We start from the raw sequence: 17,696 nt of genomic DNA, 5'->3' as shown, positions 1-17,696 counted from the left end.
TAAGACAGTTCTAAAGGCGAAAGGGGGTCAAACCCAGTATTAGTATAGTGTTCCTAATAATCCTTTAGGTGAGTGTATTAACATAGAATTACGCACTCTGTGCGCCTGAGTGGGAACAATTTGAATGCAGGCCAGAGCTTGACATTTTTGTGATTATAAAAAACATCTGCAAGGCCTGAAAGAGATCAAGCCTCAGCCAAGTAAGAAAAAGTAACTTAAAAGTAACGTAAGCATTACTTTCCATAAAAAGTAACTAAGTAACGCAATAGTTACTTTTTGAGGAGTAACTTAATATTGTAATGCATTACTTTTAAAAGTAATTTTCCCCAACACTGATTGTCAATATGTCCTTTTTTTCTTGACACATATATAAGGACATTTACAGTATATACTGTAGGATTATGGGTAATGGTCAAATGTAATCACCCATGATGGTCTGGGTATAATAGTACACCCCTAATGATTAAAAGTCATTTTTAAAGATCAGTCCATAGTAGTAAATGTAAATGGACTTGACTGAATGAATCTTTTACCCACAACATTAAGAGAGCATGAGATCATCGGTATGATAATTTCATTAGGTTGGTGCCTAAATGTGCTTTGAATGAGCACTTATGTTACACCTATGACCATTATCGCATTCAAGTGCCCACTTGGGGCTTTTCCTACTCAAACTTGTTAACATGGTCTCTGACATAACCCTGGAAGGTTTTTGGTCTAAAGTGTGGTGTATCTTGGGTGTGAGCCACACGGAGACCACCCACAGCACAAACAATGGTGTTGCTTTCTTATTGCAGAAGCCACTTTAGTGACCCTGTGATACGCTGTCATAAATAATACAGTGTTGCTGATGGATTCCCTGTCTGGTTATGTAATGCGCTTGTGTATACCATGCTGTAGTATATTAGTGTTACACCATATAAATAATAATACAATTTGCACTGTACATTACACATCCAGAAAAATCTAACCATATCCCTAACAGATCTGCTGTGTTTAGAGCATAATTTTTCAGTCTGCATATAGCAGAGATGTGCATTATTACATGCACCGCATGGCACAAGTAAGTAGAAAAATGGAGAAGTAAGAAATTGGGAGGAGAGGCTGTGAGAGAGAGAAAAAGAGAGAGAGATTTAAAGTGCGTTAATGAAATGTACTGAGTAATGTAATGTCAGGAGTGCATATTGTTATTGACTTGCCAGTAGAAACTTAATCTTCTTCCAGTAAAAAAAATGAGTGAAGGTACAATTTTGGCTAAAATGACCATTCATATTTTAAAGGTGGTTAAGCTGATAAGTGCATTGATTGACTTTAAGGGTTTTCCTGGAGGGTCAAGACCTGCCAAGTTTCACTCCAACCCTAAATTAAATAAATCTGCACCAGCTAACCAACATCTTCAGGATACAGACAGGTGCTGTACACTAAAAATGCTGAACCCAGCGTTGGGTCAAAAAGGGACGGACAAACCCTTTGGGCTAAATTAACCCTTAAACAGTCAAGAGTGGGAAACGATGAGCAAAAAATCATTTCATAACATTTTTTGTATCATCTGGACTTGCGTATTCATTGGAATTTTTAAAATATTTGATATATTCAGGATTTTACGAGTTGTATCTCCCAGGATACATTGCCCTATTAAGGTATAAAAAAGGACATAAAAATGTATTTTTTATTTGCAGGAAAAAATTATGTGATTCTGACTTCCTCTCTTGCTCTAAAACATGCCATACATATTATTAATATCTATTTTAAACAGTGTAAACAACAGGTTTACTAGTAACAATGCATGTAAATAACCCAGCTAAATGTAAGCAGGCCTAACTAAGAATGAGCCGTTTTTAAATTTCTTCATTGGCTTCATTGGTGCTTTTTCTCCTCCACCTGCAAAAATATCTATTTTTTAGATAATAATTGTTTGGTAAATTATTTAACAATTGATTAATTTTGCATACTACCTGAACTACCCCTCAATGTAAACTATATGTGTTTCAAGCAGAGGCCTCTTGTTGGCTGCAATTCAGGGGAATGCATGCCTGGCATGAGGAAAATTACCTAAATTTCTTGGTTCTAATACACCGCAGCACTGTCACAAAAACTTTATCTTCATCACTTTTCTCAAAATCTGAAGAATTCAATCGGCTCTATAACTCATATTCCCTCTCATTCCTTATACCATAAAATTAGCTGTTTCGAAGCCGCGAAAGAAAATATCCAGTTAAAATGCTAAGATGCCGTCACCTAAATATACGAATATCAGTTTAACCTGTCAATTTGATCATTTATTACATTTTTCAACTCAAAATACAAAGATTGTCAATATTGTGGTTAATCCCTTTTTTATACCCTATCTCAGGGGATACGTATATTTCAAAATGTGCTAAATATTAATATAAACAACATGTCACCGAATTTTCTTCTTCAGGACCTTAAGACAATGTTCACAATTAATATAAGCAGTATTAATTTTTTTTTTTGAAAAAGAAAAGAAAGTTTAAAGGAACAGTATGTAAGAAATTTATATCAATGAATCATAAAATGGCCCTGATATGTCACTAGACAAGAAATCATTTTCATTCCAAATACTTATATCACTAACAACAGTGGTCTGGTCAGGATATTGTCATTTAAAAATTGTAGTTGCAGCCCTCAACTGATGTTTATGTTGTCATGTTGTGTATTGGCCACCAGTTGTGTGATTGCAGTACCAGTTTTGGCCACAAGTTTTGTGATTGCAATACCAGTTTTGGCCACAATCCTGCATACTGTCCCATTAATATTCATTTACTTACCACAAAATCTGACTGTCCTGCACGGCCGGTGGCCATGTTGGATTTAGGTCAGGCTGACCAATCAATAAAAAACCTTGAAGCAAATAATGTTACCCACATATTCAAGACAGACCAAGGTTTGATAAGTGATATAAGGATTTGATTGAAAAGTCTTTTTTATGCCCTAAAAAGACACCAAAGTAAGCGTATCCGTGGTGCACGTTGCCTGTTTAAGGGTTAACCCAGAAAATCTGACCAAGCAATGAGTTAAAACAACCCAGCTTTTTGGCTTGAAACAATCCAGCATAACACCCAACATGCTTCGCTCGTCCATTTTTGACCCAATAGATTTTTTGAGTGTATGGAGGTATGTACTGTATGTAAAAGCCTAAACTTGGCACACACCTGAATGGCCCTGCATAACTTTTCCTAGTAAAGAGGACTTGTTGGCTGGCTAAGGAAGGAAGAAAAGGGAATATTAAAGGAAGAAAAACCTGCCATCTTCAGGACGGCCCATGTAAACCTCTTATCTTAGCACACACAGAGGTAATATACACAAAATGCTATAAAACGGCACAAAAACACATTTTTGATTGCTTTAAAAATCTAGTAATTGTTATTTTATTGCAGGAATCTTACCTTCTGACTACCTAAACATTCTTAAGACAATTTTTTATTATTTATTTGTTTATTTACATATGTTCATTGTGCGATTTTCACATGTCCACTACACAACAAAGCATTTTCCCCTGTGGCTGTAAAGGGGAGGGGGTGTAATAAAGCCAGCTCGTAAAACTGGGCTAAGATAGACCTGGGGTTAGCACAAAAAAGCGAAATGATGTAAAACGTAAAATCCAAATAGCCGCTTCAAGCTCAGGATATCTGCATCGACCCCACCCTTTCCCTCTCTCCTTTCAATTTCTTTCTTTCTTTTCTGTTTCCTCTTTCTCTTTATCCATCCGTCGCTGAAGCAGCCCTGCCCTTCTCGACAGATCCCACCCTCCCTTACACACACACATACACACACAAACACCCTCATCTCTCATTTGAGAATCTGTTTGATTGAGTACCTTTTCATTCTTGAGCTTTCGGCAACAGACTTCACCACACACACATTCACTCTGTGTATAGTGAGAGACTGGAAGGATTTCTGCAGATTGTGACTGCAGCTGTCTCGGACATGCCGAACCGTGGGCAATGAGGTGGGAGATGGGCTTGAGAGCTTGTGTGTAAGAATCTGTTTCATTTTGTGAGTCTATAAAGCTGGTGGATCGTGCATTATCAAATGTATTATCTTGATACACTTATGAAGTTTGGGAGAAAGTGATTTGGTTAATAATGATTCTGTCTTGTTATTTTGCATGTAAATTCAACTATTAAGTTTAGTGTAGTGTGCACATCCCATGTGACACACAGTACAATATTATAGAAGTTTATGTGTGTGAAAACTATGAATGCTCTCGACACCTGTATGTTGATCAGTTATAAAATCAGACATTTTAATGAACGTAACATTGCATGGCATTTGGTATGTTTTTGCTATTTAGACGGATTTCTTCATTGACGTTGGCTTGATTATCTGGTAAAGCTATTGGCTCTGAATGTCTGTATATGTGCCTGTTCATCAAAGCACTTTTTATAGCGAGCTTGCAACTAAGCAGTCAGCAGATCCTCCTGTGCTTTGAATCAGATGCTGAAACCAATAACTGCCATAGACATTCAGACATACTGGCATCCTAGCGGTACACTCATAAAAACATAAATAAAAACATGTTACTAGTGTAAGATTGCAAAACAAATGGTACAGAATATAAATATAGCAGCTGTCATAGCTGTCATTGTTAAATGGGTTGCACAATCCAAACAGAAATACACATACATTTATTTTATTTTATTTTATTTTATTTTATTTTATTTTATTTTATTTTATTTTATTTTATTTTATTTTATTTTATTTTATTTTATTTTATTTTATTTTATTTTATTTTATTTTATTTTATTTTATTTTATTTTATTTTATTTTATTGTTTGCCTTGCTTGCTTGTTTGCTTGTTTGTTTGTTTGTTTGTTTGTTTGTTTGTTTGTTTGCTTGCTTTCATCTTTGTTTGTTTGTTTGTTTGCTTGCTTGCGTCTTTCTTTGTTTGATTGATTGATTGATTGATTGATTGATTGATTGATTGATTGATTGATTGATTGATTGCGTCTTTGTTTGTTTGTTTGTTTGTTTGATTGATTGATTGATTGATTGATTGATTGTTTGTTTGTTTGCTTGCATCTTTGTTTGTTTGTTTGTTTGTTTGTTTGCTTGCGTCTTTGTTTGTTTGTTAGTTACACTGTAAAAAGTGTTTCTGTGCCTTACTAGATTTAACAAAGATAAAACGAGTAAACTTTATTAAAAAAAAATTATTCTTGTTTTTTATCACAATTTAAGTTAACGTAATTTTGTTGCGTTTGTATTAAGTAATATTACAGTGTTTATTATACTTAAAAAAGGCTACAAGTAGACTCAACTTAAAACATCAAATGCAGCCACTTGCCTCAATTTTTATAAGTTAGATTTAGGTATTACTTTTTAACGTGTAGTTTGTTTGTTTGTTTGTTTGTTTGTTAGAGGAACACATACACTGTAAAAAAAATGGAATTGCAGCTGGGTTGCCGGTAAATTACCGTAGATTTAAATGTATGTTATTTACTTGCAAGAGTTTGTTCAAAGTTGAATAAATTTTAAATATTAACAAGTCTTTACCTTTACAGAATAAAACTTTACAATAACAGCCTCATGCAAAGCATTCTGGGAACCAGAAATCATCATCAAACTTTTTCTGATTTTGTTTCCCAGAATGTGTTGCTTGATGCTGTTTTTCTAGTTTTATTTTGTAAAGACAAAGAATTGTAAATGTTTAATGTTCATTTAACTTTGAACAAAATGTTGCCAGTTATAACATAAATTTAAATCTACGGTAAGTAACCGGCAACCCAGCTGCAAATTTCGACAGAATTTTTTACAGTGTAGGAATATCGCCTGACTCACCATTTTGTTTACCTTTTATTACCGTGTTGTCATGCAACTAAAGTGAATGTTGCACCTGTCAGTCAACAACTTTCTGTCGAACATCTTTTGTGTTTCACACACAAAAGAAAGACATTTGAGTTTAAAACAACATTAAGAGTAACAATAACCCAGTAGTGTGTTCGGTCCACTACTGACCCAACCCTGGTTTAAAATAAACCAGTACTTTATAGAGTGATGAAGGGTGATTAAATTATGATCTATCTTTATTTAGGGGGTGACCTGTCCCCCACACATACTACATATAATACTTAAAATTTAGTCACCCATTATACTATTTTCCATCACATCACCATTTATTCATGTGGTCTGATGTGCCCAGTACACTAAAGTGCTTTTAACCATTGCTGTTTGTAATCTGATTTGGCACATAGTTGGGTTCGTCTGTATTAACAGAAATCCTGTAAAGAATCCTTTAGACAGAAGCCAAATTCACCTCTATGTCCGTTTTATTAAGTTTTGTTTGCCTAACAGCTGGTTAATGGTATGATATTCAGCGCACGAGGTCCATTTGGTAACTGAAGACAGATGAGTTGTGTTTCACCCACATACAGTTTTGTTTCGCAATGTGATGCTGTGAATGTGAGACCTCTGTGACATGACAGGAGCCACCTGGTACTCATGAAACAACATTTTAATACCTGTCGACCCATCGTAAGCCAAAAATACATCTGTTTGAAGCTGGACAAACATTCAGAGCAGCTTTGTGCTGAACACCAGGGCTCTTTGGCTTTATGTCTCTTGACAGGATGCCATCAAAGTCATTTCATTAGCAGGAGGACCTTGAAATAGGCCTCCACAATGCATGTGTGGTTTATTAGACAATGGTTTTAGTGATTTCATTTAATGTGTATTATGATGTGCACTTTAATATTAAGCATCTAAAACTTTCCCCCTTAGTGTCTCCTCATTCAGACCGCGAGGACGAGGGGTTTATACAAGGTTACGGATCCAGAGACTCCATCCTTAGCAACTCCCACAGGCGAAGCTGGAAAAGCCGGAAGAAGGAGAAGGAAACAGATTGGTTTGTGGTTTCTTTTTATATAGTTTCCAAACTAGCAGACCAACAGTGTGGTTATTGGTAAAGTTATTATGTGGTCATAGTTAAGCTTTTAACATCAAGTGGTTGCAAGGCTCCTTACACATGTGGTTGGATTTCCAGTCCTGTCCCGAAGAAGACGAACAGCAGTAGTGAAGATCAGAAGAAACGGGAGTGCAGGACAAAAATCATGCAGTGCTCCACCCTCTTCATTGTCCTCACTGGTGTTCTCCTGTACCTGGTGATGGGTGCGCTGGTGTTCAATGCCCTCGAGGCACCGTATGAAGAAAGCCACCATGTGCTGCTGCAAAACGCCCGGCAGGAGTTTCTGGGCAACTACACCTGCGTGAGCCCTGAGCATTTAGCGATGCTGATAGATGTAAGCGATACATGACACAATGGGCTGTTGAGCAAACATTAACTAGATGAATTGTCTTACAAACATTGCTTTAAAACATGCCCTCGAGGATCTCTGTATACCTCATGTGTACCTCATGTTATTATTAGACAAAGCTATAACGGTCCTGTTTTTTTAACAGAAGAACATGGTGCTAACAACCCTAAGGTCATACAAGTTGTACACTTTAATAAAATGCCGGATTGTTTTAACCCACTGTTAGGTAAAATATGGACAAACCCAACTGTTGGGTTAAAATTAATTATCGTTTCAACCCATTGTTACGGTACAGTATGGACATGCCCAACTGTTGGGTTAAACTAAACACATCCTAGGTTGTTTCAACTCAAAATACTGTTTTTTTTTCATCCCGTTGTTGGGTAAAATATATACAAACCCAACTGTTGGGTTAAACTTAACCTATGCTGGGCTGTTTCACCCCAAAATGCTGGGTTGTTTCATCCCATTGTTGGGTAAAATATGGACAAACTTAACTGTGGGTTAAACTTAACCTATGCTGGGCTGTTTCAACTCAAAATGCTGGGTTGTTTCATCCCATTGTTGTGTAAAATATTGACAAACCCAACTGTTGTCCATTATTGTTTCAACACATTGTTGAGTACAATATGGACAAGCTCAAATATTCGTTTAAACTAAACATATGCTGGGTTGTTTCAACTTAAAATACTGGGTTGTTTCATCCCATTGTTGGGTAAAATATGGACAAACCCAATTGTTGGGTAAAATATGGACAAACCCAATTGTTGGGTTAAATTAAACCTATGCTGGGGTGTTTCAACTCAAAAGGCTGAGTTGTTTCAACCCATTGTTGAGTAAAATGTGGACAAACCCAACTATTAAGTTCAACCAAACCTATGCTGGGCTATTTTAACTTAAAGTGCTGGGCTGTTTTGAATCCATTGGTAGGTAAAATATAGACAAACCTAACTGTTGGGTTAAACTAAACCTATGCTTGGCTGTTTCAACCCAAAATGCTGGGCTGTTTCAACTCAAAATGTGCAGGGGGTATAAAAAATACTGTGTTGTTTCATCTCATTGTTGGGTAAAATATACGAACCCAACTGTTGAGTTAAACTAAACCTATGTTGGGCTATTTCAACCCCCCCCCCCAAAAAAAAATATTGAGAAACCCAACTGTTGAGTAAAACTAAACCTATACTGGGCTGTTTTAACCCAAAATGCTGGGCTGTTTCAACTCAAAATGTGCAGGGGGGTCAACTAATTTTTGGGTAAAATATGGACAAACCCAAATGTTGAGTTAAACTAAACCTATGCTGGTTCAACACAAAATGCTGGGATGTTTCAACACAAAATGCTGGGTTGTTTCAACACAAAATTTGTGTTTTTTTTTAAACCAATTTTTGGGTAAAATATGGACAAACCCAACTGTTGAGATAAACTTAACCTATGCTGGCCTGCTTCAACAAAAAATGCTGGGTTGTTATATTTCATTGTTGGGAAAAATATGGACAAACACAACTGTTGAGTTAAACTAAACCTATGCTGGGCTACTTTAACAAAAATTCTGGGTTGTTTCAACCCATTCGGTAAAATATGTACATTTTGTATGCTAATTTAAACTAATGATATTGGATTTCTCCATATTTTGCCCAAGCATCCATTGAAAACACCCACATTTTTTTTGAGTATATACCTTAAACTAGCCTGTAAGTACAAAACAACCTGTAAGTTGCTTCGTATAAACATGTCTGCTAAAATCATAAATGTCAGGTTAAGTTACGACAATGGAACATCTCCAACATTCATACTATTTTAAGACAGCACTTCATCTGTGATCTCTTGCCTCCACACTCTCTTTGTATGTATGCAGACGGTGGCAGCGGCTATCAGTGTTGGCATTGACCCCAGCAGCAATGGCACATTCAGCACCAGCTGGGACCTGGGCAGCGCTTTCTTCTTCTGTGGCACCATTGTCACCACCATTGGTATGGTACTACCACATCTCTGGCTCAACATACCTGCATGATAAACCCAGAGCCTGGCCCGACTTCTGCATTCTATGGATCATTGACACTTTGAGGTGTCTATAAATATCTGCCCTCAGATCACAGCAAGTGTTTGTCTGTGGTCCAGGTTATGGAAACATCTCTCCAAAGACATCGTGGGGTCAGTTTTTCTGTATCTGGTACACGCTGGTGGGAATTCCCTTGTTTGGCTTTCTGTTGGCCGCTGCTGGAGATCATCTGGGGACTTCACTGAGGAATGCCATTGCTAAAATTGAAGCTCTTTTATGGGTAAATAAATGCTGATGATGACATACATAACCATACAGGATTGGCCATATCACATTAACAAACTGGAAGACCTGGGAGTTTTTATTTGTGACTTGTGGTTTTCAGCATTAAATCATCTTACATAATGTAAAGAACATTTTGTAAAAATATTGATATCTTTAATATTACCCGAGTAAGACCATGTCAAAGATTGAAAACTTATAGGTTACTTGACTTTAGCTGGATTTCACATTTTGTAGGCAACATAACAAACATTAAAGTCCATTTGTCACTGATTCTTTTTTGTTTCTCAGGATATTTGTCTTTAATTGACATTTTTCTTTATCTTCACCATTCAGAAGTGGAAGGTGAGCCCAACCATCGTCCGTGTCATAACCGCTCTGCTCTCCATCTTGCTGGGCTGCATTCTCTTCATATTTGTGCCAACTTTAGTCTTTCAAAAAGTGGAAAACTGGAGCCTTCTAGAATCCGCTTACTTTGTGGTGATCACGCTTACAACCGTGGGCTTCGGAGACTACGTTGCAGGTACCACGACTGGATACAATTTTCACTCCTCGCTTGATTTATTGCATCCATTATTTAATAAATAGCACTTTCAGACAATCAAATTGATTACCTGAAGTGGTTTGCTTTTACTGAAGCCCACTTTCTTCTGAAATCTAATATTTAAACAAAGATGGCTGCAGATGTGATGGGTGTTTCACGTGTTGAGTGAATTATGATTATTGCTGATCATTCTGCATTATTTAGCATTATGTTTTCTTTGGGATTTCCGATTTCACCGGCAAATGTTTCTGCGTATTTTGTGCATTCCCTGTCTGTCAGCTGGTGAGCCGGGTCAGGATCACTGGTACAAGCCTTTGGTTTGGTTCTGGATTCTGTTTGGTTTGGCCTATTTTGTGTCCATTCTTTCCATGATCGGAAACTGGATTCTGGTTCTTACCAAAAAAACCAGAGCAGAGGTAAGCTTGTGGATTACGGCATGATTTTATGTAACAGCAATGCCTAGTCAAACTCCCGGGACGAGCACTATATGGGTCAAATCGTATTATTAACGTTTTTCTTAATTCCATCCCTTCTATCTTCACGATTACGTTTCTTCCTTCTAACCTTAACATCCGTAACTCATTTCCATACCTCTTATTAACCTAACCTGAAATCTGTTTCAAATTTCTATCATTCTGTACCTTGTGACATACAAATCTCTCCATAACTCTCAAGCCTTTCCATTTCTCCTGCCCTACTTTCTGCTCTCAGATGGAGGAGTTGAGAGCCCATGCCTCAGACTGGACTCAGAACATTCAGAACATGTCCGTGGATTTCCGCATGGCGGGTAAATTCGATGATCCGTTCAAGCGCACCAGGCGAAGGCACCGCCACAGGCGCCACAAACACAGCGGCAGTCAGGGTGGGTCGGGCGAAGCCGGACAGGATGGAAGAGAAGAGAATGAATCGGAATCCGGTTCGTACTCTTCTTCTTCAGATGGGTCCTACAGCAGCTCCGAAACAGATTCAGAGGTGACAAAAACAGATCGGGTCCCAGAAGGAGAAATTAGCAAAGATTTAGAAAAAGAGGATAAGCTCCCTAAAGATGCAACGTTCTCTCAGCCTCTGGATTACTTTGGGGAAAATCTTGCTTTTATTGATGAGTCATCAGACGCAGTTAGCGGGAAGGTTCACCCGGACCCGCTTCTGGATAAACCTGATTCCAACCCAACTTCAAATGATAAGCCCAAACGGAGACGACATAGGAGACACTTGAGAAGAGATCTGCAGAAATCTAAATCCACTAAAACCAGTCCAAATGAACAGGAGAATATGAAGCCAAATGGAGATGTTCAGAATAAAGACCCTTCTCCACTCCAGCCAAAGCTATAGTCACTAAAACTGAGACTCGATTTTCTCAGATTTTACTGAGATGAAATATTGAATCTGTCCATGTGCCTAAAAAAGAGGGTGGGGAGTATCAGGTCCTCATCTTGGACACCTCAGCATGAGCGAGAATTTTCATTGGGCTATCGGATACCCATCTGATCACCATTAGTCATAATATGCGGAAACTCCATGATCAGACCCTTAGTGCCATCTACTGGATAGTCAGAAATGCTTTCTACACAACTGTACTGAATATGCTGTGTATGGATACCATGGCTGTTTTATTCTGTGTGCCTTTTGCTCCTTTTCTCATTTCATGACTTGATAATAATAAAGGAATGACACTTTCTATTAGGAAGATGCAGGATAAATGTTATAAACCAAATCAGAAACGTTGCTTACTGTTTAAGTACTGAAACTCATTCATTTTTATTATGATGCATCTCTAACAGCTGTTTTAAATACAATATGAATATGGATCTTTGGACATGTGAGCGAGATGTCTGTGTGTTTAGAGTTTACCCAAAAAAAAGGAAATTCTGTCACTTTTTGGCATGACTTTCTGTTAAACACAGATGAAGACAAAATGGACAGATAATAATGCATTTGGTCTCCACATTTACACATATGGCAGACTATTTTATCAAAAATGACTTCAGTATGTGTATTCCCTGGTTTGCTTTACTTGATGCTCTTCCACTGAGCTACAGGTCATTGCATGAAAAACAATGAGTGATGGTGTGTTCAAAAAAGCATTGTGAGTAAACAACAACAACATTTTCATTTATACCTGCTATGAACTAACATAAAACAAACCCCATCACGTTGGAATTAACTGAATCTTCCATGAGTCAAACTTAACAAGATTTATTCAAATGCACCACTGCAGTCGGTTACATTTATGTGATCAGGTTACAGACAAAGGAAGGAATAAAGATACTTTGGTTACGTGATGCTAGTAACTCCTTGATTTCGGTCACAGTCTGTATTTTACTGCAATTCAATCAACTTTATACAGCTGCAAGTATAAAAATACATGATTTTACAGTTAACCCATTAGCATGTCAGCAACTTACTATTGAAAATGCAAGAGACTACTGTTTGTACTGTATGCATTATTTACCACATTCATAGAACCTGTTAATTTTCTGAATGTCAATGTTAGACATTTCCTGTCTCTGTCCTATCTTCACTGTCGAGTCAGGAATGGGAGTGATGGTTTCCTTCCCATACTGTATGGCAAAGGCCGTCCTACAGATAGAAAGTGACAGTGAATTTCCACACAAATATCATTTATAATGACACGTCGTTTCAGAATTAATAAAGGCGTTACCTTCCATAATGCAAGATGGAGGTGTAGTCATAAGGGGTATTCAGATTATTTGTGTCCTTCTTTTGAAAGTTGTATGCAGATTCTGCGCAAGACGAAACAAGATTTTCATTACACGGAAATAAAAAAGCTTTTCATTGAAAAGATTGAACCACGTTCAAACAGAACCTTTGGGAATGTTTTCCCAGTTGATCCGGACATACTGGTCCCTGTCGCTCCTAGTGTGCTCGTGGTGGAATCCCAGAGCATGGAGAAGCTCATGTTCAACCAACCCATGATAAACACAACCACCCACTGACAGTGACACCTGCTGTTTACCTCCAGATCGTCCTACACCAGACCAGCACCTTCAACATATAGATTTAAATTATAAATGTATACGTATGGTTAAATTATACAATGAAACTTTTATATTTATATTTGTATTAATCAAAAATATAATATATTATAAGAAAAAAAAAGATTAATTTAAACATTCAGACTTACCCTATTAGATTCTCAATACTGAGGTAGTCGATCTGATTTGTTCGCGGCACAAAACGAACACAGCTTTTATCAGCGATGCTCTTCATTGCACCAACAATAACTGCCTTCTCATCATCATCTATAGGACAAAATTTAGACCCATGCATACAGTAATGGATTTTGATGCATTTATACTGTAGATATATATGGGTGATTCTCACGAAACCATTGAAACACCACGGCACTAATGATTTTAGCTTTAAAATGTGTAATATAGTAACATTAAAAAGCATCAGAATTAACACAATACTGTGTTCTACCTTGCACAATGTGTGATTTCAACATAAGAATTTATAATTGTAAATTTTATCTCATTTTCTGCTGAAATTATCATTACCGCAATGTGTCCGGCTGTGTTTGAACATGCGTTATGTTGTAATTTAATCAAATTAACACAAAAAATATTAAGAAAAAAAATAAATGGATGTTTTGCTAGACTACTTTAGATGACAGAAAAAATATTTACTGAATATTCATGTATAATAATAATGAAGTAAAATTAGGAAAATGATGTGTCCATGCCTGATGTTCTCATCCTCCGCAACACTTTTTGAGAACAGTTTAAGCACACATACAGAATTTTAATAAAGTTTGATTTTGAGTGACCAAGCACATGGACCAGTTACTTCAAGATGGCTACCAGGTAAGATCATTTTTTTACAGTTAATTTGAAATATTGTCTTGTCTGAATGCGTACAAGACATTTTGATTATCATTACCGCAACAGATTCTTATTAAATGTTAATTTAATTAATAGAAGCATAATACTTTTATTTTAAATGCATGTGCAGAATCTCCAAATTATGTTATTTCAGGTTTGTCATGTCATTTTGAAAATATGTCAGTGTTGATGTTTTCTGACTGTTGCGGTAATGAGATTTTTTAGGACTCATTTTTTAAATTATGTTACAAAAAAAGTTAAATGATAAGTAAAAGTTTTTAAATTAATGTTCCCATTTACTCCAGACTTTGTTTTTCAATGTCTGGTGGGGAAAAAAGTAAATTTAAACAATTTTTACATTTTCATGCTTGACATTTTTAAAACCAAGTTTTCGTGAGAATCACCCATATAGAGTAGCACATGTGAATTTCTTGTTACTCACAGAAAACGTCAGCAATGGTGTAAGGCACTTCAACCTGTCCCGATGATAATTTTGGCCATTTGCAATAGTCATTTAGACATTTCATGGCATTCCTTGTTCTGGGTAAAGCCACATCTCCTTCCAACAGCATTTCACTGATATCTGAATCATTAAAACAAAAACAGTGAGGCAATCACTTATTTTATACACAAAACAACAGAGATAATAAAATGAAATCAATTTTACCTTTGTTTGCCTCCAGAATTCTTGAGGAAATATCCCTATCATCATTCAGCTGAGACTCGACAGCTGAACAGAAGATACACATGTTAAACCATACCTTTCTTATCATGCATTTTATTTATTTAAAGGTGCAATTTGGGACTTTTAGAAGGATCTCTTGACAGAAATGCATTATAATATACATAACTATATTATTAGTGGTTTATAAAGACCTTACAAAATAAACTGCATTATTTTTATCACCTTAGAATGAGCAGTTTTTATACAGCGCGGGTTGCCCTTAGATTGTCCTGTAGCTGTGTTTCGAAATTGAAGGGGGGAGTGTGGAGTGAGCTGTTGGCAATTCGCAATTTTACTGCTAAATGCTGCTAAAAAACACATTGCACCTTTAAATCAGAGGGGACTTTTTTACAATTGCCTCTAGGTGGATAAAGAGATGGATCAAGGTTCCTTGTTCTGTATCAAAATGAGTGTCAGATTTGGACTATAACACAAATTCTAATACAAAACGACATTTACATATAGTATTTTATAATGCTTACCTTGCATTGTGTACAAACCATCAAAATCATCAAAGTAATTTTGTTCACTTTACATTTTAATTTAAATTTGGCTTCATACCGGAAGCTTTGGTACTATTAACTCAACAATGGGTTTGTTTCAAGGGATATTTAATACAAAAGTGAAATACATGTGTTGTTTTTAACCTGTATGAGTTTCTGTTGAAGATATTTTGATAAATGATGTTTACCACACAGTTTTCATATAGGAAAAACAAATACCATGGAAGTCAATGGGTGCCATCAACTGAGTGCTTACTATCATTTATCAAAATATCTGGTTTAAAACAACATGAGGGTGAGTAAATATATCATGTTTGAGCAAACTATCTCTTTAAAAGCATATATTCATTTCTTTCAATATTTTGACATCGCACAATAGTTTTTAAAAACGTCCCATATAAAGACCTTAGATATAAAAATGAGGAAAAGAGAAATACAGAAACTTACTTTGATTAGTGGGCAACACCTGTAGGAAAAAACAGATAGACAGTCAATTAAACCAAAGCAGTCAATGATTGACAGATGCAAAGACAGTGCAGTATTGAGAGCTATTAGTCTTACCATAGGAGAACGTGCTTGAGAGAGATTTAGCAGCACATTCAGGATGGACAATAAAAATAAACGCTTCATTTTGTCGTTGTGCATCTCTAAATGAACTCTTCACTGAGTGTAAAACTGTGAGTGGAAGCCCTTCTTATATATTAGCCATCTGGGAGTGTCTGCTATTAGCTTTAAAGTTAAAATCAACACGGATGATGTTAAGATTTTAAAAGCCTCTAGCTATTACTATGTCAGTTTAAGTAAGATTACATTTGTTTATTTATTTAAAGAATTAGGATAAACTGCAGCCTCAGCCCTCTGTAATCTTGAGATTCATCTATCTATTAATTCATATTGAAAATTGATACCTGGTGTATTTAAACCACTGTAAAAAAAATATTTGTTGGATCAACTTAAAAAAGTAAGTTGCCTGGTTGCCTTAAAATTTTGAGTTCATTCAACTTAAAAAATATTTTTAAGTTGAATTAACTTTAACTTGAATTATCCTAGAGTTGAATTAAGGCAACCAGGTAACTTATTTTTTTAAGTTAAACTAACTTTTTACAGTGCAGTAGTAAAAGCAATGTCCGAATGATTCTCTTTATTTTAAAATTTTATTAAAGATGCATTAAACTTTATGGGTGTTGCATTTGTGTTTGGAGTATAAACTGAAGTTCAACTTTGAGAAAAAATGAAGAAGGCTTGGCAAAAAATTACACACAACACATGTGCATAGTTTAGCCCATGCAGGACAAAAACTACAAAATATTACCACAAAAGAGGATCAACACATTTTAATAACAGATAAAATAGTCAATGTATGCTTCATTAACTGTGAGCTTTTTGTTTTTCTATGCATTATTTGTATACTCAAATAAAATCCAGATTACCTTTTATGCTTTGTTTGCCTTTTTGATAATTTATTTGTTCAGTAATACCCTATATGGGTGGTTTCCCGGACAGGGCTTATAGTCCCAGACTAAAATGCACAATACTAGATAATAATGTATATTAATGGGCTGGGTCTCTGGATCTGTAAATTCTGGTTGAAACTGCTGTGTTACCATATTAAACTCAAAACTTACCGCATGTAGCAAACTTTTATTGCATTTCATATCTACCTGTATTACAACAACGGATCAGTTTGACATGAGAATGCTCTATAAGTCACACTTGACAGACAGCTGAAACATGTTTAGCAACTGTAAAGATAACATGTGTAATCTGACTCACTGGGTGAGGTACCATAACTCTTTGCTAAAAGCTTACCTCTCTAACCCACTATAAAGTGCTGAAATAATACTAAAGCAAGCAGAAGAACCCTCAATGTTGCTGTTTGATACTTTACACTGAAGATGCATTCATCTGAGTTGACTACATCTATAGCTTAATAACAATCTGTTCACCGCTATCAATTCACAGCAGTATAAGTCCAGCTTTAAAGGGAGTTCAGTCATCATTTCCTCACCCTCGTGTTGTTCTAAACCGGTATGAGTTTCTTAATTCTGTTAAACACAAAGAAAGATATGTGGATACATGATGGTGAGCACACAGTTGACCATTCCCATTGACTTCCATAGTAATTGTTTATCCTATGAAAGGTTAATAGGTACCGTCAACTGTGTAGTTACCATCATTTATCAAAATATTTGTGTTCAATAGAATAAAGAAATGAATACAGGTTTAGTACAATATGAGGGTGAAAAAATAGTGACAGAATTCACATTTTTGGGTGAACTATCCATTTAACTGTGGGTTGATTTCACTCTCAAAAGAAAAGTTGTAAACTTTGAAACATATAGCTTTTTACTACAGTAGAATTTGACGGTTATTGTGTAATGTGTCACTTATAGTTGGCTTCTTAAACAATGTTTTAAATGCTTTTTCATTTCTTGGTCGCTCAGGATAAAAAACATCTCCTAAATGTATAAATGTTATTTGTAATGTTTATATAATTGTTTTCTGCACGTCTTATCAAAAATATTTTA

General features: G+C 36.0%; 2 protein-coding genes across 7 annotated transcripts in view; one reads left to right on the top strand and one right to left on the bottom strand.

Moving 5' to 3' along the window:
- Positions 1 to 3,801: 3,801 nt before the first annotated feature.
- On the top strand, positions 3,802 to 12,305 carry kcnk4b (potassium channel, subfamily K, member 4b). 4 transcript variants are annotated; one of them, XM_055179220.2, is made up of 8 exons: positions 3,802 to 3,970; positions 6,739 to 6,862; positions 7,001 to 7,256; positions 9,127 to 9,241; positions 9,390 to 9,550; positions 9,889 to 10,075; positions 10,376 to 10,512; positions 10,772 to 12,305. In XM_055179220.2, exons 3-8 carry the CDS (start codon positions 7,068 to 7,070, stop codon positions 11,426 to 11,428), a joined length of 1,446 nt encoding a protein of 481 aa, XP_055035195.1. In that variant the 5' UTR covers positions 3,802 to 3,970; positions 6,739 to 6,862; positions 7,001 to 7,067; the 3' UTR covers positions 11,429 to 12,305. The 4 variants fall into 4 exon arrangements, with proteins under 4 accessions (XP_055035195.1, XP_055035194.1, XP_055035196.1 ...); XM_055179219.2 differs by having other exon boundaries at positions 3,802 to 3,997; XM_055179221.2 differs by having other exon boundaries at positions 3,802 to 4,017.
- The window catches only part of LOC129423088 (hatching enzyme 1.2), an 8,964-nt gene continuing 3,544 nt past the window's right edge, over positions 12,277 to 17,696 (bottom strand). Inside the window, exons 1-8 of one of the 3 annotated variants that reach the window (XM_073871232.1) lie at positions 15,730 to 17,204; positions 15,616 to 15,634; positions 14,609 to 14,671; positions 14,384 to 14,524; positions 13,242 to 13,359; positions 12,924 to 13,102; positions 12,759 to 12,840; positions 12,277 to 12,676 (exon numbers count right to left, since the gene is read on the bottom strand). In XM_073871232.1, the coding sequence (XP_073727333.1) occupies positions 12,541 to 12,676; positions 12,759 to 12,840; positions 12,924 to 13,102; positions 13,242 to 13,359; positions 14,384 to 14,524; positions 14,609 to 14,671; positions 15,616 to 15,634; positions 15,730 to 15,813 (822 nt within the window). In that variant the 5' untranslated portion in view covers positions 15,814 to 17,204 and the 3' untranslated portion in view covers positions 12,277 to 12,540. Of the gene's footprint in view, positions 12,677 to 12,758; positions 12,841 to 12,923; positions 13,103 to 13,241; positions 13,360 to 14,383; positions 14,525 to 14,608; positions 15,058 to 15,615; positions 15,635 to 15,729; positions 17,205 to 17,696 lie in introns of those variants that run through there. The other 2 variants (XM_073871231.1, XM_073871230.1) reach the window with 2 other exon arrangements.

This window comes from Misgurnus anguillicaudatus, chromosome 9 (assembly GCF_027580225.2).
Source record: "Misgurnus anguillicaudatus chromosome 9, ASM2758022v2, whole genome shotgun sequence".
Classification (NCBI taxonomy): domain Eukaryota; kingdom Metazoa; phylum Chordata; class Actinopteri; order Cypriniformes; family Cobitidae; genus Misgurnus; species Misgurnus anguillicaudatus.
Note: the sequence above shows the minus strand (reverse complement) of the source record. Positions and strands in the feature narration are given on the sequence as shown.

Bases quoted from the DNA above. Each gene is read 5' to 3' on its own strand.
- kcnk4b (XM_055179220.2), top strand. From the start codon at position 7,068: ATGCAGTGCTCCACCCTCTTCATTGTCCTCACTGGTGTTCTCCTGTAC. The intron at 7,257-9,126 runs GTAAGCGATACA...GTATGTATGCAG, and splicing joins ATTTAGCGATGCTGATAGAT to ACGGTGGCAGCGGCTATCAG. The intron at 9,551-9,888 runs GTAAATAAATGC...TTCACCATTCAG, and splicing joins AAATTGAAGCTCTTTTATGG to AAGTGGAAGGTGAGCCCAAC.